General features: G+C 42.3%; 1 protein-coding gene across 1 annotated transcript in view; it reads right to left on the bottom strand.

Annotated features, from left to right (window-relative positions):
• Window positions 1-23273, bottom strand: part of LOC122802559 — a 133372-nt gene that overhangs the window by 26278 nt on the left and 83821 nt on the right. The window contains exons 3-4 of the mRNA XM_044072221.1: window positions 15337-15454; window positions 14004-14168 (exon numbers count right to left, since the gene is read on the bottom strand). Coding sequence (XP_043928156.1) covers window positions 14004-14168; window positions 15337-15454 — 283 coding nt within the window. The remainder of the gene's footprint in view (window positions 1-14003; window positions 14169-15336; window positions 15455-23273) is intronic.

Consider the following 23273-nt stretch of genomic DNA (forward strand, 5'->3'; position numbering starts at 1 on the left):
CTTTAACACCTGCTGCACATCCTTATGAAACACGTATCTAAACGGAGTCAAAACTGAATCATCCAGGCTGTCAGCTATAGTTGCTCTAAATTGGGGTGCACCAGTTGACTCAGACTGAGCAAATACAGAGCGTTAGGAAGTTTGTGGCAATATCCATTATAAGGGAGAACCAAGATTGCCTGGGCCAGTGATCTTTGGCATTTCTCACTGAATCTTCAGAAGTACCTTTGTGAATCAGTGGAAGGGTGAAAACACATGCAGAATATTCCTGCCCAAGGGAACAAGAAATGAGTTGGCCTATCTATTGCTCCAAGGACGTCTGGAACAGAATTAATCCAGGTGTCTTTTTTGAAAGAAGGCGAACAGATTTATATGAGGCATTCCCACATCTGAACTAGAACTTAGGACACCACTGCCTTGAGTTGCCACTCATGCAGGTCTGGCCCAGGATGTGCTTAGTCCGTTTGCCACAATGTTTTGCTCTGACAGGATGTATGATGACTAAAGAATCAGAATACTGTGAAGCCAGCTCCCAGGCTATCACAAAAGGACCAAGAGTCCATAGGTGGTGAGGGAATTCCAAGGCACAGATCATAGCCAATATTTTCCTGATAATGTGCTTCCATGCTTCCTTGGGGCTCGAAGTGGCCTACACCTACACTCCCCCATTCCCACAGCTCCCCAAGCGAAGTCAAATGAATCTGCCTGGACAGACTGCATTGCAACAGGTGGGAAGGAGGGAAGTCCTGAACTGACAGGGGTGGTGAATACATCCGAGCATCTCATCTGAAGAAGGGAAATACTAGCAACCAGGATTCCAGGGAATGTAGGTGCTTGGTCCAACAATTTTGTGCATACCACTGAATTTTTCTCATGTGAAGTGCTAGTGGTATCATGAGAATAATGCATGCTATCAGTCTTAGAAAGTTTAGGAATTCTCTTGCCAAGTAGACATTCCTCCTGGAGAATTCCTAAAAGATCAACTCGTAGGACAGGACCTTGTCTTCAGGAAGAAGACATTTCATAAACACTCTAAGTGCACTGGATAGCCATAAGGGATAATGCAGAGAACTGATAGTATGAACCAGACAAATCGTGGACAGCTCCTGAAACAGTAAGCAATGGGGATACGACAAACATCCCTCAAGTCCAGGGTTACCATGAAGCAGTGGTCTGGCAGAAGGGGAAGCACTGTCTGCAGGGTAAGCATCTTGAACTTATGGACTTTAACAGTTATTCTGAAAGGACAGTACACCACCAAGTCACCATAACATCTTTTGGGGACCAGGAAAATTCCGGAGTAGAAACCTTTCATTCCTTCCAAAGGAGGGAGTGGTTCTATAACCCCTGTAACCAGCATGTGCCAGAGTATAGGAAAGAAAAAGTCTGGTCCTGTGGATGAGGTGGAAATCTCCCCTGAATGGAGGCAGAGATCCTTTCTACTGCGACCTGTAACCTCTGCCAACGATGCTGAGCTCCCAATTTGTCAGAAACCACTGGCAGCCAGGCCACCTTTTTGAAAATAAGTTGTGTCTTACCATAACGTTCCATCTGCATTGTTTATCTTCATTCATTCATTACTGATGGGTTATCGGTTCCGTCCTCCGAACAGAGCCTGCCTTATACCAAGCTCGCTTCAGCCAAAAACTCTCGAGCCAAGATCCTACACACAATGCTCTTCTCCCATTACCTCAGATCGAGACTGCAAGTTGATAGACAAAAGTAGAGGCTACCTCTGGTCATAACAGACCTACAATAATGGAAAAGGAGCATATGAAATCCACCAGGAACCTCCTGAGTGGGACGGAGGGTGGGGGTAATGAGTGAACAAAGATCAACAACACAGATGGAACATTATGGTAAGACATAACTTTATCTGATGTTGTTAATCTTCTTTCATTCCTTACTGATGGGACAGAGTCCCCAGCTACCTGCATCCCTGGGTGGCCCTCATGAAAGGACATTCCTGAGCACCATGGCACCAAAAGAAGCTCTTGCTCTGGAGGCCAAATCCAATTTGTAATGAATATAAGTATGGGGTTTGGCACAAGTCGCAGTTGAGCAAATGTCATTGAGGGAAGCCCTAGCATGGAAAGCTACTGAAGTTGCCATAGACCTTGTAGAATGGTCTTTCACTTTACGAGGTCAGCTGATGTTCTTGTTGTAGATGAAGGTAATGCAATTTCTCAACCATGACGCCACTATAACTTTAGACACAGGACGACCTAGTCTTGGTCCAGAAAAGGCCAGAAATGATTTGGTCTGATTTACGGGTAGATTTTGTTCTGTCCAAATAAAAACGGATTGGCCTGTGAACATCTAGGGAGTGCAGGTAATATTCTCCCTTGTTAGAATGATTAGAAAAAAATACTGGAAGGTCAGTAGACTGGTTGATAGACCACTCTAGCACCACATTCGGTAAAAAGGAAGAATTACTTCTCAGTGCGACTCTGTGAAGTTCTGACAGATGTCTGGCTGATGTGATTGCAACTAGAAACTGTTTTCCAAGAGAGGTACTTTAAATCACATGAAGATGCAAGTTCAAAGGGGGGAGCTATTAGGGCTTGTAGTACCCAAGGCCAAATCCCAAGATTGTACTGGTTCGTTAAAGGGAGTTTTAGGTGAAAAACGCCCTTCAAGAAAGTCTTACAGAGTCTGTGTGACGAGTCCTGGAAGCCAATGTGGAAATTAGAAATGGCAGCTAAATGAACATGAATAGTAGAGGCTGATACCCTAGATTGAAAAAGATCTGATAAGTGATCTAATACCACTGAAACTGGTGCTGACAAGGTGTCCAATTGTTTGTTCGATGCCCATAATGTAAACCTTTTCCATTTGCTGAGATAGATTAGCCTGGTGGATGATTTATGAGGTGCAATAAGAATATTGTGCACCGGGGAGGAGAGGTTATCCTGCCTGGCAATCACTGGAAGTGGAGAAACCAAGCTGTGAGCTTCAAGTTTGTTAGATTGGGATGAGTCAGGCCTAGCGGATGGGAGATAAATGTTGGGGATGGATTGAGAATCCATAGTCGATCTAGCAGGTGAGGCCAGAGGAATGGGAACCAAACTTGTCAGGGCCAATATGGAGCAATGAGGATCAATTTCCTCTTCAACTGTCTTGCTTTTTTCAAAAATTGGGAGATGAGGGGGGTAGAGGAGGATAAGCATAAAGCAAACCAGAGGGCCAAGCATGGACTACAGCATCTCTTGGTGACTGCTCCCGAGGGGGGATCAGGGCAAAGTAGTTGCTGCACTTGTAGTTGATTGGGGAGACTAACAGATTGCAGCAAGGCTGGCCCCAGCGGCTGAAAATTTTTGCCGCTATCACAGGATCGGTTGTACAATGCACCTGCTCAATTTGTCCACTATTAAATTGGAGCTCCCAGGAATGTGTGCTGCAATTAGAAAGCAGTTGGAAGCTATCGCCCATTGCCATATTCTCATGGCCTCTCAGCATAACAGGTAAGATCTGGTGCCCCCTTGCTTGTTGATGTACCAGACTACTGACATGTCTGATTGGATTGCAATAGTGCCTGATGGAAGGATAGAGTGGAATGCTTGCAACGCAGTCTGGTACAATCAGTATTGTCCTTGGCTTGTCCTGTTTGATCTTTTACAGAACCTTCAAGCGGAGAGGCAGAGGGATTAAGGCATAAACCGAGAGGCTTTCCCAGGTAAAGGACAGGGCATCCACTTTCCAAGCTTGACTATGGGAAATCCTTGTGCAGAATTTGTCCAATTGGTAGTTCTGAGGGGAGGCAAACAGGTCTACCTCTGGAGTCCCTCATTTGTTCCTCAAGAGGTTGAATATTTTTGGTTCGTTTCCATTCGTGTGGGTCCATGAGATTTCTGCTTAGGTTTGCCAGCGAATTTAGCTTGCCTGGCAAAAATTGAGCTTGTAGGTGCACTTGGTAGCTCACAGTTGTGTTACACAGAGCCATGGCTAGTCTGCAGAGAGGGTACGAGTGGGTTCCCCCCTGCTTGTTTATGCACCACATAACTGTGGTGTCTGCTTTACCAATAGTTGTCCTGGAAGAATGCGGTCTTTGAAGGCAGTCAGGGAATTCTGTACAGCTAAAATTTCTTTTTAGTTGATATGCAGGTGCATCTGTCTTGGGTTCCATTTGCCCTGAATGCACTGCCCTGCCAAGTGAGCCTCCCATGCATAGAGTCTGATGCGTCTGTTAGGGTTTGGGCAGCAGGGGGTAGAGTGAAAGGGAGCCCCTTGTTGTGGTAGCAGGCCTCTGCCCACCAAAGGAACTCTGTCTTTATACAAGGAATGATAGGAATCATTGATTCCAGGTCCTGAGAATGTTGACACCATAGGCTTTTTAGATACCATTGTAGGTTCCTCATATGCAGTCTTGCATATGGAATTAGTAGAATGCAAGAGGCCATGAACCCCAGGGTTTGCAGAATTTTCCTTGCAGATAGCTGGGTTTTTGTGGCCAATAGTTTGAAGTAGTTTGTCAAATAAACTTGTTTCTCTGGAGTGATGAAAGCCATCTGGGAAGTTGTGGTCAAGCTTGCTCCCAGGAATACAATCTGCTGCAGGGTACTGTGTGAGACTGCTTTTAGTTTATAGTGTACCCCAGTGAGGTTAGAAGTTTCTTTACGAATGCCAAATGTTTTAATAGCAAGTCTTGGCTTTCTGCCTGAATCAGACAATCGTCCAGGTATGGGTATATTTGAATATTTCTATGCCTGCAAAATGCAATGGCTGGAGCTAGATACTTTGTGAATACCCTGGGAGCAGTAGATAAGCCAAAGGGAAGTGCAGAGAACTGATGGAGCCTGCCCTGAATCGTAGGCATTTCCTGCAAGATTTCCTTATTGGAATGTGCAGGTAAGCTTCCTTTAAGTCTAAGGTTGCCAACCAGGCATCTTTGCCTAGCATAGGATGTAGCTGTTGAAGTGTTAGCATTTTGAATTTTGGGATTACCAGAAAGGTGTTTAGAATAGAGAGGTCCAGGATAGGATGCCAGGAGCAGTCTTTTCTGGGTACCAAGAAAAGTCTTGAATAAAAACCTTGTCCCCTTTTTTCTACTGGGACAGGTTGAATAGCCCTGATACTTAGAAGAGAGAGAACCTGCTGTTGGGCCTCCACCCACCGATTTGGTAGTAGGTCTGGCCAACCGTTTGGGGTTGGTAGGGTGCGGATGTGGAATCTGTATCCTTGGGGAAACTATATTCAAAACCCATTTGTTCTGGGTAATGAGTTCCCAGTTTTTTGCATGCAGGACGAGCTTTCCTCCTAAGGGAGCAGGCAGTTTTGCAGGGCTTGGAAGGGTTAAGGTTAAGTCATTGTGCCATTTTTCCATAGGGGGTGGCTTACTACTCCCTGCTTTGTAAGTGGGAGCCCCCCACTGCTTAGGCCTGTGCGTAGCCTGAGACTGTAACCTAGGTGGTCTGCTGTTCCTGGGATTGGACTGAGAAGGCCTGGAAGAGACTTGAAAGGACCAATTCATTGAAGGCCAATGCCTACTAAATCTGGGAGGGTGTACTTGTAGGAAATTTTTAATAGTTTGCATAGATTTAGCTTTTTTCTCCATCCTTTTGAGGATGACCTCTGCTTTGTTGCCAAACAGGAGGTCTTGGTTTAATGGAGCATCCAGTAATTTAGCTGTAACATGATCTGGCAAGTTTTGCTCCTTAAGCCAAATATGCCTTCTAAGTACAGACCCAGTGACAGCAGCCCTGCAAGATGCTGCTAAAGAGTCAAAATCACACTGCAAAGTATGTTTACCAACTTGTCCTGCAGAATGCATTAAATCCTGTAATTCTTTGTGTTCAGCACAGTCATGAATCATCATTTTCTGTTAAAGCAGTCCAATAATATGCTGCTGGTTCTTTAACATATGAATCTGGCAATTTAAAGTCTTAATACATACCTTCTTAGCCAATCTGTCCAAGGCTCTAGAAATCTCTATCAGAAGGGGTAGGATTTTTTGGCAGCAGTAGCCTTAATGCCTTTTCGTCCTTAGGAAATGGTCTCTGGATCCACAGTACGATTCTTGAAGAGGAACGTGCGAGTCAGGTACTCTAATACCAGTCAGGTTTTCTGGGAGCTGGAGGTAAGGTGTCTGGGGAAAGGCTAGATTCCAAGAAAGCATCTACAATGTCCAGAACAGGAGGGATAGCTAAAGGCCTGTGTTGAGCAAGGAGTGAGAATTCCCTAAGCTTCTTCTTGGAGTGAGAGTAATCCTGGCTTTCCCAGCGGAAATGCTCCCTAAGAGTGTGCAAGGTTTCACCAAAAGAAAAATCTTCTGGAGGGGAAGCAGAGGGAATGGAATCCTCTGCATTAGAATCCTCATAGGTAGATAAGGGCAAATCCTGGTAATCAGAAGGAGCAGAGATATCAGATTCCTGATCAGAAGAATCAGAAAGAAAATCAGTTCTAGGTCTCGGGGGGGCTGGATTCCACTAATTAAGGTAATAAGGTCTTCAGCCATTCTAAGCATTTGTTTTTTTAGGCATATGGGCCTGAGCATGCAGTTTGAACGTCTGTTTTCGAGGCATGGTGTGAGTTTTAGGCCTGGATAAAGAAGATGGCGTTGATTTAAAATGCAAGTCTGTAGGCCTGAATACACCCTCAAAAGCTGGTGCCTGCACAGTGGCTCCGGACCCATCCAAGGAAGAGACATCCTCAGGTTCCATAGTCGAAGAAGCATCTCACGGCATACCGGACTCCGAATGGGTCTCCGTAGAGGCCTGTGAATCTGAAGTAGCAGGTATCAGGGGCTGCGAAAGCGCCTCACTGAGTACTGGCAGACTGGCAACTAGTTTAACGGAAGCATTGTTGGCAGTTTTGGACTTATGCTGTCTGTCTCTGTCTTTAACCTTACGTTTTTTCGGAAGATCGGTAGTCGGATGGCTTAACGAAGCCATTTCGGAGTATGGACACAGAATACCAAAACAATTTGTTGCAAAGATAGCCTGACGATGAATAGTTTAGGGGTTGAACAAGGCACAAAACCGAAAACGAGGGACGTCATTGGTCTGGGCCTAAGCAAGGAATGCAGTACAAATGAAAATCTTTGAGGTATTTGCTTTCCTCAGGTAAGACAATTGTTAACTTCTACTGACATCAGTTGGAGCAAGAAAAAAGATCCCCAACAGGGTTACTTATCTTTTGGAAGACTTCGGTTCTGAAACTCGAAAACAAAAATTTCAGGAGTCAGCCGACCGGCACTTGTGAACTGCTTCGGGCACCGCACAGCAAGAAAGACTGATGTTATGATTCCGGCTGCATGTTTTACACCCGACGACCTGATGTCATGAAGAAGAGACCGCATCCGATGCAGGAATCCAAGACTTTGGTATTCAGGCCGGTTGAGGGCTACCTGCAGGCAGATAACCCAAATGTGATGACTGCAACAGTTAAACATGAACATCTTACCTGCTGAATTCCTAAAACTATCCACCACCTCCATTGCTTTGCAGGCAGATATACTTCCTCAAAAGATCTATTCAGGAATCCCACATATCTGGAAGAAAGCATATCTGGAAGAAAGCATTCATTCTTCCATTCCACCACCTCCATTGCTTACCCCCCCCCCCACTGATATACTTCCTCAAAAGATCTATTCAGGAATCCCACATATCTGGAAGAAAGCATTCATTCTTCCATTCCAAAAAGGTGGCAATAATGCAGACATCTCCAACTTCCATCATACTGCTATTCTTTCCCCCATCTCCAAAATATTAGAAAAAATGTGTCCACACTCAGCTTCTTAAACATTTAGTTAATAACAGCTCCTTTCTCCTACCCTACACGGTTTCAGGCCAGGCCACAGCACAAATACAGCTCTCATCTCTTTTACAATACTCAGTAAATCGGGCTCGTGATGCCATCCTCATTACCTCATCACTCTTTCTCGACCTCTCAAAAGCCTTCGATACTATATCCCATTCCCCTCCTACTTACCAAACTTGACAACCTAGGTATTGCATCCTCTACCTTAACCTGGTTCTCCAATTATCTCTGTAGTAGACAACAATCAACTAAATAGCAGCATTCCTGTTTACCCTTCCTCAGCATTACCACAGCAGTAACCCAGATCCATACTGGGCCCCCTTCTATTTAATGTATTTATAAATAACTTCCATAACTCCCTTACTCAAGGCAACGTGATCCAATACGCAGATGATTTCTACAATCATCTGCACTGCCAAGACCTCTTCGGTTACAGCTTCTAACCCAACAAGCCTTTACATCCACCAAAACTTGGATGTCAAATAACCATCTCGCTCTCAACCCCAACAAAACTAAACTCATTTTATTCACTCCCAAAAAACAACACCCCCCTCAATAAGAAAGAATTCTCAATCTACTCCCAGAATAATACTATCGAAGTTGTCTATAGCAGTAAACTGTTAGGTGTCATCGCTGATGAAAACCTAACTTTTGACCTCTATATCCACAGTAACATCAAAACACCACATCAGAAACTGGGCACCCTGTATAGACAGAACTATTATCTTAACATCGCTGCAAAAATGGCTCTAGCCTCAGCCTTCTTACTACCATCCCTACTTTATGGTGCCCCTATCCTCACCAATATCCAGTCCTTTCTAAAAACCAAACTGGACTCATGTTACAATAAGGTTGCCAAATTTGCAACAAATGCAAAATTCTCGGCACATCACTGTTCCTCACTACAACTCAACTTGCTAGAACTACCACTTTATCTCAACTACCTACAGATAGCTACTGCACATAAAATTACATATAAACCCACAGCATGCCCTTCTCTTTCCTCCCGTCATATCACCCAAACAGACCTCTCATATCAGAAAATAAAATTCTGTTCAATGCAGAAAAAAATCTCCCAGCTGGGTAAATGCTCTATTTTACTGTCTCAAAACTTTGGAACACCCTCCCATGTTTTCACTTCCATCAGTTGCCCTACATTCTTTAAGAAGTCTCAAACAACATCTACCCTCTCACTGGCTATGCTCCTGCCAAAATTACTCTCTCGAAACACTGCTCCTCACCCACTTATTTCTAGTCTGCTGATGCTCCAGCTAGACTCTATATAATCTAAACACCACTTGCCTTAGTTGTTTCCAGCTTATACCATTCTGTTTACCTCTTAACACTACTCACCACAGAAATTACCCTCCCTCAACAATCATCCTTCTATCCAGCTTTTCACCTCCAAGAGTCAGCTACTCTAATCTGTCATCTCAATTGTTATACACCCTCAGCAGTCTCTAAAGTCTTTAAAATACTACCTGACTTCCTCTTGCATACACTCACTCAATATTTGCTAAATACGTTCATAACCCTTCTACTCGTATCCAAGCCAGTTGCTGCAAAATACCTGTTAACTCTGATATGCATTTGTATTTCAAATCTGATTGTTTAAAGTTATGTGCATATTTGTTACTGTATTGCCCGATAGGTCTTATGTAACTGTATTAATATTCTGTATTTCCATTTGCGTGTGTTTTCTAGTAAATTGTATGTAGCAACTTATTAATTTGTATGTGGAGTTTTTCTTCCCAGGCCTCCACTGAAAATGGGCTCTCCTTGGCCCAGTGGACCTTCCTAGTTACTAAATAAAACAAAATAAATAAATGAATGAATGACTACCTCCAAATATGAAGCTTTATACTCTAAAGGCTTCTAAATTGAAGGTAATGACTAATAAAGTCAGCACTAAAAGTTGCGAGTCTGAAATGCTCTTTTATTAACATAAAATTACATAAAAATTGAGCGCTTTCGTCAATAAAACCTTGACTTCAAAAGAATCTGATGAAGTCAAGGTTTTATTGAACAGCTTCAATTTATGTAATTATGTTAATAAAACATTTGACTCATAACTTTAGTGCTGACTTTGTTTATTAGTGGTTTTGAGCACTAAATTACCACAGTTTTTTTGGTTGAAGGTAATGACTACAAAACAGATCCTCCTCATTAATAGAGCAATAGTCTGTGCGAGATTCGGGTCCCATCGGATGTTCAGCTCATCAATCACAGCACCAACCCAGAAACTCAAAATGGCACAATATTGAACTGCGATAGCAACAAACTGCAAAAGACTGCACTATGCAAGTGGGTGATTGTGTGAGCTCATGGTATAGTTGGGTTTGGGGTTTTGCCAATTCACAGTAGTAGTGGAATCGGAGTTAGTGTGCGAGAGTACACACACACACACACCAGTAGCAGGTGGTGTTACATAATTCCTTTATTGTCCTTTTCCATTGAGATGATGATAAAAAGTTCTTTACAGGCATAAGCCAAGTTGAGCTAGAAAACCATTTCCATGTTGGATATGAACCACCTACTTGGCTTTGTTGAATGTCATTTCTTGTGTCCTTTTCCATTAGCACACCTCCACTAGAATGAAGAACACCTGGCATGGATCTATATATGGAACTTAAAATGGGTAAAAATAAATGAATGCACTTTTGCTACAATGAGAATGGTTCAATTAGCTGTGGTCTGCACTGCAAGTGGAAAATGTTAGCCCCCTAACTTGAACATGTTTCAGTATAATATCCATGTTATTTCAAAGTGGATATATATTCAAGCCATGAACTTGAATTCTTTTTCACCCAGAAAGCCCATAATGACATAAGCCTATCCCCATTTACACCTCCCTATTACTGACAACAGAAAATGGCAGTAGTAGTTAGAGCGATAGATGACTGCAGACATTCAGCAGTTGGGCGAGAGATTCAACACTCCTAATAACTCTCTCGAATTAGCTAGCTTTGGGAAGCTGTGTGTGTGCTTCTGCACATGCTTGCAATGTCCAGATGGACTGCATTCATTCTTTGACTCATGCTCCTAAATCCCTTTGCACATTTCACAGTACTGGGTTTCTTCCCAGATGGCACTCCTGTGGAGCACTCAAGACTTCCTCCTCCAAGGATGACTAAGCTGTCATTGGCTGCCTACTCCCATCTTTCCTTGGCTTGCTCCTCTAGGCAACTAACTGAATGCAGGGGATCCATCTGAGACGCATCAGGGCCAAAATTCCTAAACTGCACAGACACAAGCATTTGCCATGAATTGTTCTGCATCTCGAGAAATCAATGAAAAATACAAAGGTTTCACATTCTGAAACATATTGGTTGACAAGTGATCTTTATACTACTGCGGAGCGGGCAAATTTCAGGAAACTCCCGCTTCATTTCATTATTTATCCAACCACATAGCAAACAAGGTTATATAGATTAAGAAAGGCATGAAATGCTGGTTTTAAAGGCAGACATTTGACTTGCTTTTATCATACCTGAAAACAAAATTTGAGGAAAAATAGGGTTCAGCAGCAGATTTTTGACAAGAGCACAAGCTGAGTATCTGTGGGTTGGTATAATGGTTAAGGTTTTTATTTATTTATTATTTATTTGACATTTGTTAACTGGGTTGGTCCAACAGGTAGAGACCCTTTTTCAGCAGAGACCCAAGGAGAAAAGTTCCAACATTACAAAAAAAAAACAGTGATTAACAATTGTAAATACATACAGGAGAAAACAAGGCTAAAAAGAAAACAAGGTTAAAAAGAACCAACGTGAAATAGCTAACAGTAAGTGACAAGGTCATTTTTTTTGCCTGTAAGACAACAGGAAATTAAAAATGTACATAGTCCAAATTTGCTAAAGGTAAGACAGCTAGAAAACTGCATAATGCAATAAGAATACTAGAGTACACACAGTTATAAGCCAAGCTAGTCTCACAGCTGTATTGAGGGGGTAAATGTACGGCAAAGGCAGGAGAAAATTCCAGGTAGTAAGTAGGTGAAACAGCAATTTAAGTAGGGAGTAAGTGAAAGACTAGAATAACAGAAGCTAAGGGGACAACAGTTCTATTAGAGGAGTTAAATTCATTTTGTAGGAGATGCAGCTTAGACTGGGGTATAAGCAGGCAGAAATCAGAGATGACAGGAAGGTAGGTTACTTTACAATCACAAGGTGCAGGATTTGATTTTCAAATGGGATAACTGGATAGGCTTAAAATAGTCCATAATGGCAGTCTGCCTAGGACTAAAACTGTTGAAATGTACCTAAAAATGATTCTGTATATTAAATTATTGACCCAAATGGACTTCAGAGTAACAAAGCAACTGCTTTGACAATGGTTAATTCTAAGTCTTAGACTGTATACTCATTTTTTGACCTGCTTTATACTTCAGTCATGGTTTAACCACACGGAGGCATGTTTATCAGTTAAAAACTAGATTCTTTGTACAACTTAGCCAAACAGCTAGCTTAAGGGACTGTGCAAGTCTGGGCACCTGAAAGAAGAAATGGATGTTTCTACTCAGCATCTGCAAGTTCCTGTATTCTTCTTACCAGAGACACCTGGTAATTTTGTTAATGTGCCAGCTTAGGTGCCAGATTTCCAAAGGACTTTCCCCCCATAATCAAAGCTTGTGGGTATCGATGCCTGGAAGACAGAACATTTCTTGTAAATACAGAAACACCCTTCTTGTTGCCCTCTAGCCTTATTAATGGATAGCAAAGGCTAACCAAAAGTAACAAGGGAGTATGATTAGCATGCACAAACTTTAGTTGGTCTATCAATACCCGATGATCCACAAGTAGTACAGATTGATGATATTCAAAAAATATTTAAATGTAAAAATATGCTCATCTGAGCTGCATCTGTGTGACCTCAATTCTGTTTCTCCCAATTCATCTGGACATACACAATGCAGAATATAGCCAGCACTCAGCCAACCTTCAGTCTTCTAGAACTGCCCCACTGTCTAAAAAAGTGCGTCATACAGACATTTAATGCTTTTAGATTGTATATTTATACTTGCTGCAGAAGCACAGGACAAACCACCTGGCTTAATGTCCATCTCCTCTGATTATTTTCACTGCTTCACAGCAGCAAAGTAATGGTGAGATTTTGACAAGAAAACACTGATCTACCTTGCCCTACTTCTGCCCAGCTTACCATGCACTTTAACAATCCCAACACCTTACTGCCCATTTTACTGCAGTGGCTTAAGCAAATGCTTTCTTGCCCTTCAGTCCCTTACCTGTCTGGTGCTACTTAATTAGCCCTACATGAAGTCTTCCCACGTCATCTTCTTACAGCCTAGACAGATGCTCCGCCACCAGGTTGTTATTAATCTGGTACTTGCCCCATAGAGAATTGCATTTACTGCTCCAACACTTGTGCACTGAATTCGCACCCAATTTAAGAATCTAGTACATAATCTTTTTTGCAGACAGGCTACACCTCCAATCTGTATGCTCTGCTCTTAAAATCCATTTCTCTAAACATAGTACCTTCAAGGTTTACATCAACTTAGGACAGAGAAACATGGCTATTCCCTTTTATTTGAATTAGTTTGGCCTTGAAGCAGTATATTTAGAAAGTGAGGACAAAGAGCACATATGGTATGTCCCGGGTACAGACCCACTGAAAAAAACACTATTCCATTACTTTTTAGAGCATCTTATAAGATAGACAGGGCAGGTTTGGGTGGTCAGAAAATGGGCCACAGTATATTCCCAGCCAGTAAAACAAAAGCAGATCTGGAAGAATATGCAGCCAAACAACTGATATGCTTACCAAGGTAAAATCTAATTGCTTCCATCCCTGTCATATCCAATATCCAAATGAAATTGGTCTCTTACTAATCAAAGCCAACCCCAACCTTAGAAGCCACAACAGTCACTGGTCATCCAGCAAAAGGTATAGTGGAAATCTGTTTTAGGGGAATAAAATGGACAAATTTTAAACTGCTTCTTACAGCAAATCAGTGATGTAAAATTCCCTCACCGTTAAATACAGTGAGGGTGACATTGTAGTTTCAGTTCAAATATAGGTGGCAGAAGTGTTTGGCTGCTGATGTCATTGTCTATGGCATATGCAATTTCAAGAGTTAGTATGATGTTGATAATGGAAGATCTATGCAGCAAGCACATTTGCTAATATTTGGTACCTTCCACTGTAAAACAAACAAAAAAAAATCTGCCATCCCTGCTCAGCCAAATGGCATCCTCACACTAGCCAGTCTAACTACAAAGTACCTTTAATGCTTTGCTGAACTTCTCACAGAATGTCCGGAACACTGAGCAACATTCTTCCAGTTTAAACACCTCCTCATCCTCACAGAAGAACTCAATCAAGTTATGAACCGAGCGGGCCAGCTTCTCCAGAGAAATTTGCACCTCCTGTAGTTGAAGTTCTGCTTCCTACAGCAAAAAGGGGAAATTATGTTAGTCCATTTAATCTCAACATTTCTGAAGAGTAATGCAAATGTTTAAACTATGCAAGAATAGCAGAATTCCTATCCTACTCAAGAACTTGCAGACTACAGTATCTACTGCCACTTACTGATGTGTTGTGCAACTTGGCATTAATGGAATCCATCTCATTTTGCTACCTAGAGCCCGAGAAGTATGTGAAATCGTACCCTTAAGTCTTATTACAACAACCAGGACACAAGCTTGCTGCTTTGGAGACTTCCAATTTAAAACTTCCTAAGGAGGTGAGGTTCCATACAATATCACACGTCACGATGGGAGAGAGGCAGATGACCATTTGTTTGACTGTGCACTGTACTTCCAGCTACAATATACACTAGAAATACTCGGAGTCATACTCAAGACCAGTATCTGAAAATATGTGCACAGCATTTTAATATTTTCATCAATTACTCACATTTTACTCCAAACTGTCTTCTGCATTAAAAGACACAGGAAATTTTTATGAGGTGTCAAAAGCAGATTATAATTTGCAAACTGAAGAAGATAAGCAGCTGCCTACAGTATCGCAACCATGACAGCAGACTGATGTAAGCCACATATACTCCGAACTCACCATGTATAAATATTAAAAGGAGTAATCTGTCTAGTATGGGGGTATCAAATCTCCCAGCTTCAAACACAAATGAAATAAAAGGATACAACTGAGTCAGCAAAGATAAATGTGCCAAAGTCAAGCAACCCTGTTAAATTACTAGCTATGCAATTAAAATACTTCTAAAGTAATAATTTTAATATATGTACTTCGTCCTAAATATTGCATTTAAGATGCATACCATAGAAAAAAGGCCACTTGTATAACATAGTTGGGGGAGCTACAACAATATGGGAGATGGTTTACAAGGTCATAACTCTTCTACATCCCTGCATGGTGAAAAACTCAACATGTATATCAGTCACATGGGCCTTAAACTGTACAGTATACACCAGTAGATGTGAAGTGCACAGCTACTAAGTCCACTACTGATAATGAACAAGAGAATCTGAACTCTCTCCATGGTAACAAATGTTTTACTACCTGATCTAGTTCAGCTACTGAATGATGCAGTTCCAAAAATGCCCCTAAATATTAACTTCAGTAAAAATGCTTACGTGCCTGCAAAAAAGGCTCCATCTGCTGTTTCAGATCAGCTTCGTCATTCAGAGTGGCCTTCATTGCGACTATTTTATTGGAGACCTTCTGGAATTCTGCCTCCACTTCCTGTTTGATGATCCTATGTGCACCATGAAACAGAATTAATACAAAGATACTACAGCAATATGTTGATTACACATGGGCTCTGTTATTTTGTCACACTATAGTAAACATTATGAGATCTTCGATAGCAACCTGGCAAAATGATATATATACACTATTACACACACACAACCAGACGATAAATGGAAACAAAAAGCTTATACTACTCCAATCTGATGAAGTGTGTCTTGCAAGGGGATGTGCATATTCTATAGGTTAGAGTTCCAAATGCCCACGCAAACAGATTTGGGGTTAATCTGACTAGCTCAGCCATACATGCGTCACTGATGCCAAGGAGAGACGTACATGCATCATGGATACCAGGGAGATGAGTGGTGGGACTACACTACAGCTCAGCTTTCTAGCTATACTGCAATATAAAACCATATTCAGAACAATCTGCCATTAGGCAAAACACAGAGATGGGCAGTTTAGCATAAAGAATTAAAACAAATGAGCAACTAACCAGAATCATTCATTGTGATCAGGTCATGCTCATTAGCATCGGACGAAAGGCAGCTGCACCTAGTGGGCCTACCTGATCAGCAAGTGGACAGGACATAGACTTGGCTATATAGATTGAGGGCAAGCTACAGTACCTAGTTAATCAGCATATTTTCTCTTTGCATCTTGTCTCATGCAATTTGGAATTGCTTCACCATGTTGCCCTCCATTAGTACCTCAGCATGGTTGACATTTGCGTCACCAGCCATCCTGATGAAATAGTCTTTCAATGACTTACATAATCAACCCTCAGTCTTCAAATTATGGGTTCTTGCGCATCAGTTTAAGAAAATCCCCATCATCTACTTTGCAAATTTGGAGTTTTAGTTTGCATGCCCACACATTTATAAAATAGTATACATTCATATGACCTTTCTTGCAGACCACTACTTATATTTGCTATGCTCTTCCAAACAACTTCATCCCAATTACGAGTGAGAATCAAAAAGTGTGTAGTACTTTGGAAGGGCCTTACACATTTTAGGTAGAAAAGTTCTCTCTTGAGCATCCCGATAAACCTATATTATCTATCATTTGCTGCAGAAGTCAGACAAGACTCTGCTGCGTGAAAACCACTAAAGATAATAAACGTGTAAAACAAATGAAAAATGTAAGGTGTAACAGCACATTTTCACATCTAGTACTCGTACAGCATAGATGGCAATTCAACTTGTCAAATCAAATTGCACCTTACTTCATGTTATATGGGTGGGCTTGTGCAGTACCCTTTCAAACATTTACCTGGGCCATAAGGCAGTCAAAGCAATAATGTAGAATGAAAAAAAAACAAAATACAGCACAGTACAATTAGCATGCAAGTTCTGAGCTACACAAAAGTCTTTGAAAAATATTGAAGAAACTTGGGAGTAAATACAGTACTGTGATGCTGAATTCAGAATTGAGAGAACAGTGTGTGATCAAGAAATTAGCAGACATCGGACAGTCATTTCTGTTCTTGAAAGAGATGAGATTTTTTTTTTTGAGATTGAGATATAAAGTGGTGATCTGATTCTGTGACTGAGCAGATTGCTCCAAAATTACACATACGTCGATCTATATCGGTGGTTACGTATACACACACATGCGTGCATACATGCGCATGTTGAAATGAAACGCAAAATAAATGAAAACAGAATCATTGAAAATTACTTACTGAACATACACAGAAAGCAAATGTAATGCAATGCAAATTCATCAAAAATAGCATAAGAGTTTCTTGTGGATGTGATTTAAAACATATTACAGTTAACTATACAGTTATACAGATGACTACAATCTAGAAGGAGGAGTCCCCAAATGGCTTAGCCATCTTGCAGGACGCTTTGTCTCAAATAACTGGTGTCAAAATCATGGTCTGAAGCTAAATGCCAGAAAATGCATTATATCATCCTTTGGAAAGTCATCTACCCCAGGGAACCATCACATTGACAATACGCCCCTAAGAGTTGACCCAGTAGTGCAAGATGCAGGAACCTTTGTAGACAATGACCTAGCTTTTAACAAGCATTTATCTACTGTAAGAAAGTCCTTATATATTGCACAGCTTATAAACAAAGGGAATGTGTCTAGATCTAGGGAAGTCATTGTCCACCTTATACTCAATGACTGGCCCAATGAGGGCTGAGTAAATGCCCATTTTTGGCCTTCCAGTTGTTGCGTGTGATGAACGCCCACTTACTAAATGTATGCAAGGCCTAAAGAAAATGTCATACATGGACCAACTCAAAGCCCTGTCACTATAATCTGCATCCTACAGACTGCTTATGTTCATAGGTTGATACTAGGCTATCTGCCCCAGGGCATTTATAAGCCTAGCCAGAGTGTGTTTGGCTTTCACCACCCTTTTAAATTAGTTGACTGTGCCTCTGTATAGTAGGTTTTACTGTGCCTCTGTCTAGTAGGGACACAGAAGAGATCCCAGGGGTAAAACCTACGATCTCCTATCCACTCGTCAAGATTTCTCTTGAAGAGGGTCATTGAGGGGCTCTGCCTAACATGGACTGGGATTTTGTTCCATTGTGAGGGGAGCCTCTGGGATATGAATCTGTCCCCCCAGTATGTCCTATTTATTTCTGTGCTGAGGTTTAAGTCCCTGGAGCATGTAGCTCTAAGGGATTTGGATTTCCTAAGGTGGAGCATGTCCATTAATTCTGGTTTGGACATGGCTTTATAAGTCAGGCACAGATCGCCTCTGAGCAGGCGGTAAACAACTGAGTAGAGCTGGAGTTTCTTTAGCCTAACTGCGTAGGGCATCTGTTTAAGTCCCTTGATCCTCTTGGTGAGGTACTTTTGGGGTCTTTCCAGTTGCTGCAGGTGTCGGGTAAGGTACATCCCAAATGGGGCATTGTATATAATGATAGGCCTGATGAGTAGAGGGGTACAATGACCTCTCTTGATCTAGATGTGAACCCTTTCGTGATAAGGTGGGCTATATAGAAGGTCTTTCTAACCACTTTGTCAATGTGATTGTCAAAGGAGAGATTGCTATCTACTTGGGTCCCCAAATCCCCAATTACTTCTTCCGTACTTAATGGATTACCACCTATGTGGTAATTTGTGGGCACTGTTTTTCCCAAAGGGGATGACTCTGCACTTTTTGGCATTTAGCTTTAGGCCATGGCACTGGCACCAGTAATCCATCTCTGTGAGACCCTTTTGGAGGATGCTTGTTGTCAGTCGGTGAGTCGATTATGGCACCCTGTTTGCAGTCATCTGTGAACTTGGTCAGCCATAGTCCTCCCATGTTAGCCTGTACCTCAGAGAAATATATACCGAACAAGAGAGGTCCCACGACTGAGCCTTGTGGGACGACACTTGTAACTGGTTTAGAGTGTGACACGGCACCTGCAATTCTGACCATGTGGCTTCTATCCCTGAGCCAGTTTGCAACCCATCTTGTGACATAGGGGTTGATATTTAAGCTGGCAAACTTATTTATGATGCCAGAGTGGGGTATTGTGTCGAAGGCTTTTGCGAGGTCCAGCTAGGCTGTGTGGACTACTTTCCCTTCATCTATGGCCTTGGTGACTGTTTCAAAGAAGTCAACCAGGTTCAAGAGGCAATATCTGCCCTTAAAGCCGAATTGGGTAGAATCCAGTGTTTGGAGGTTCCCAATGTCTTTGTTTATGAGTTCCATGATGATACGCTTCATAGCTTTGCAGACCAGGCTAGTCAGGCTTATAGGGCGATAGTTTCCAGGGTCTGTTGTGGCACCACCTTCGTGGAGTGGGACCACTGTTGCTGTACGCCATTCCTTGGGTACATATCCTGTAGTAAGGCTGAGATTGAACAGTGACTGTGTGGGTTCAGTTCTTCTTGGAGCTCGTGTAAGACGCAGCCTGGGACACCGTCCGGTCCCATTGATGCTGTGTTTTTTTGCTTTGGAGAGGGCAGCTCTCACCTGTGCATCTGTGAGGTCAAGGAGGCTACACTCTGTTGGGATAGCCATTTGCTCTTTGGGGGGGAAGGGGGGAGAAGTTTGCACTGAACCTGTCTGCCAGGATGTTGGCAATGTCTGTGGGTTTAGTGTATTTTTTGTCATTTTGCACAAACTCAGAGCATATCTGGGAGTTGCCACCCATGTTCCTGACATAACTAAAGAAGGCCTTGTGATTATCTTTAGCGTCTTGTGCAATTTTTCTTTCAAAGCTGGCCTTAGATGATTTTATGAGGGATCATAGTTTCTTGCTAGTACTGATCAAAGATGCCTTCCTTTTTGGGATTTTGCTCTGTCCTGTAGTAGGTTCCTCCTTCTGTTGTATAGCTTATTTATGGCTGGGGTCCACCAGACAGGTCTCCTGCTTCTGGAAGAGTGAGTCTTGTTTTTATTTGGGATAGCACGATCCATGCATTCCTGTAGGTGTCCATAGAATGCGTTTGTAAAGGATTCTGCGGTTTGGGACGTATTTTCCACTGGCCCAGGGGCTTTGAAGGATTCCACCTCGGTTGTGAGAAGTGCGAAGTTTGCTTTTGAGAAGTTCTTCACCGTGGTTTCCTTGGCTGGGGGTGGGGATGGGATGTGGATGTCCAGTGAGATTAATTTCTGGTCAGATCTTACCAATGAGGGGTATACCTCTGGTATGGAACAGAGTCCCCATGTTGGTGATGATCAGGTCCAATACGTTTTCCCCTCTTGTGGGAGTGGTGACCAGTTGTTCCATAGCATTTGAGTTTATAAATTCTAGGAACCGTTGGGCGAGGGTGTTGGGCTTGAGTAATGCTCCCAGTCTTTGTTTGGGTAGTTGAAGTCGCCCAATATGATGGTGTTTGGAGAGACCTTCATATTCTCCAGTGTTCTCAGGAAAGCAAAGTGGGGTTCCTGAGTTTGGGAGGGTGGTCTGTAGTAGGCTACAAACTGAAAGGCAGTTTTGCCTACTGTTAGTCGCACATGGATGGTCTCCAATGCTTTGTGCTGTGCCACTAACCTGGAGATGTGGGTATCTTTGATGAATATTCTTTTAAATAATTGTACTACTTATATGTTTGATTCCTCTTTGAATGTTATAACTATAACTCTATACTTGAATGATATGTTTAACTACCTCTTTATTTGTGGAGCTTTTCTCCCCGGGCCTCTACTGAAAATGGACATGTATCCAGCTAGACCAGCCCGGTCAACAAATGTAAAATAAATAAATAAATAAATAAATAATATGGATACTCCCCCTCCTTTTGTGGTTCGGTCCGAGTTTTGGGGCCGGAAAGCATGGTATGATGTATAACCTGGTAGTGCTGGGGTGCTATTGGGAGCACTGAACCAGGTTTCTGTTACTGCACAGACATCGATATTCTCCATACTGAGGAGTCTCGAGTGCGTGCATCTTGAGGTTTAGACTTCTGGCGTTGAGCAGCATTACCCTTAGTTTCTTTTTCCTTGCGTTGTCTATGGAGGTGGGTTTGTCTTTTGAGCCTTGCCTAAAAAAAGGCACTATGGGGGTGGCAAGAGCCTTAGCCAGTATTCGAAAGCCCAGGGGTGACGGGTGCAAGCCGTCCCTAGCGAAGCAACATGGCTTGTCGAGCAGGTCATCCCAGGCTGACAGACACTGGATCCCCTTTGAATGACACCAATACTTTAGCCAATTGTGAAAATTGATCATTTTCTCTTTATACTGTGGCATCATTCTTGGTGAGGGTAAGATGCTACTCAAGGTCAGGGTCATACCGGCCTGGGCTACATGATCAGAGAGCTCCTCTAGGTCTCTTTTCATGTAGTCCAGGGAGGCACGTCTCAGGAAATTCACACCAGCATGGACAATGACGGAGTCATATTTGTACTTGCTTTATAGTGACCTGAGTGCTTGTGTTATGTGGCGGATCCTGGCACCAGACAGGCAGCTTACAGTGACCTTCTCCTTGTTCAGCCTGGTGAGTGGGACGTCTGTGTCTGACAAGAGTCACCTATTACAAGTGTATTAGGTGTGTTGTTTAGCCTTAAGGGCTGTGACTGTGTGGCACACTGACTTTGTGAACTATGTGATACGTGGGTATTGTGGTGGAGTAGCGGTTGCTTGGAAGTCTGCTTTGGAGGTCTCTGCTGCTTGGGCAGATTTTTATTTAGAGCCTCAGAGTATGTTTTTGTGTGTTTATGTGTTTGGTTTGCTGTTGCGATAGGTCTATGTGAGACTGGATTTGTGGTGTGTGTGGTTACCTTCTCCTCCTGACTGACTGTGCCAGTACTGGGTTGAGAGAGCTCAGCCTCCAGTTTGGCTATATAGTTGCATCTCTCACATATATTTGAGCTTGTTGGGAGGAGAAGAGGGTGGTTTGTGTACATAAGGCAATGGTAACATTGCCTCAAGATTCCCAGATTCCGCAGCTGGACTGGAGAGTAAACCCGAAACTGACTTTTGGACATGCCAGAATAGTATAAGGAACTACTTTTTGACTGATCAAAAAGGACCAATAGGGAAGCCAGTACTTAAAGGGAGTATAAGAGGGTGCAGTGCTTAAGTTTATTAGTGCTTACTTATGAGATTAGTTATACGAGCAACTGCAGGGCTTTAGAATGAAAATAGAGTGCTTACTTTGAGATTTAGAACAGTTCTAAGGGAAAAAGTGAAGAGCAGACTTTGTGGAGCCGGGAATACTTTAAACCCGTTTAAGCGGCACTGCCCGATGCTGCGCTATGCGCAAAATTGTGCAAGACCATAAATCACGGGTTTTAAAGCAGGGAAACTGAAAGAGATAGGAATTGACCCAAAACGGCCAATAAGCTACTAGTTTCAGGGCTGAGACCACTCCTCCAGGGACAGATAGGCTGCTCAAAGCTCCCCACACTCTCACTAGTGAACAGAGAAGCTTCCTACTATCCAAGTAAGGATATGGGCAACACAGGAAACTATACCACAGTCCGGAATTCAGCAAAACCTTTAATCTGGACTAATCTATTTCAGCAAAGGCGGGAAAAGAGATTTTTTTTTTGTTTTTTTTCAGGAAACAGCAGAAAAACACACAGAAAACACTGTAAATGCTATAAACAGGCTAGCGCACTTTAGTGTGTAGCCTACAGTTATACAATACAAAAACGACTTAAATTGATATAAAACAAGTACAAAATCTGTAAAAAGCAGAAGGCAAATGCAATTTAAACTTTTTAAAGCACAGATCAGTTAGAAATTCACTTTTTAGGCGGGAAGAGACAGTCTGAGCAAAAAAAAAAAAAAAGAGGTGACCTGCGTCTGGTAAACAAGACATCCTCCAAATCCATTTTGATGGATTTATTGCACATCAGCAAGTCAAATGGCATCAGAAATACTCAGTCTAGAGATCTAAACCTCTTCTAAAACAAGATTTTGGAGGGACAGGTATATTTTGCAGAGGATACCGCTACTATGGAAGAGACTCCCCATCCACATAAAACAACGCTCATCCCTGTCCATTTTCAAGCGCAACTTAGATCTATGGATAGGAAAACAGAAAATTTACCCCAGCTCCCGTGGTACTAATGGGCAGATGCAGCTCCTAAATGCTTTATCCCATGCACAGGTCCCATCAAATTATCTACAGTATGATCACAGTTATTCTCATTAGGGGGTAACATACAATTACTGACCATGGGATGGGTAAGGCTCATCTATAATCAGATGGGATAGGTTATTTTGAACACAAAAAAGGAAATTGGCCAAGCTTAAAATAGCCAAGGGCAGCTACCTAATACTTGCATATGAACATAACTAAAATCTTCACAAGATATACAAAGGCCTTCAGAAACTTCAATACAAAATACAATTCCCAATGGTACAAGTGTTGCAGATGTAGTTCCCTTTGAACAAACATATTTCCTGTTGCATTTA

Source organism: Protopterus annectens, chromosome 5.part0 (genome assembly GCF_019279795.1).
Source record: "Protopterus annectens isolate FY-2018-M chromosome 5.part0, PAN1.0, whole genome shotgun sequence".
In the NCBI taxonomy this organism is placed as follows: Eukaryota; Metazoa; Chordata; order Ceratodontiformes; family Protopteridae; genus Protopterus; species Protopterus annectens.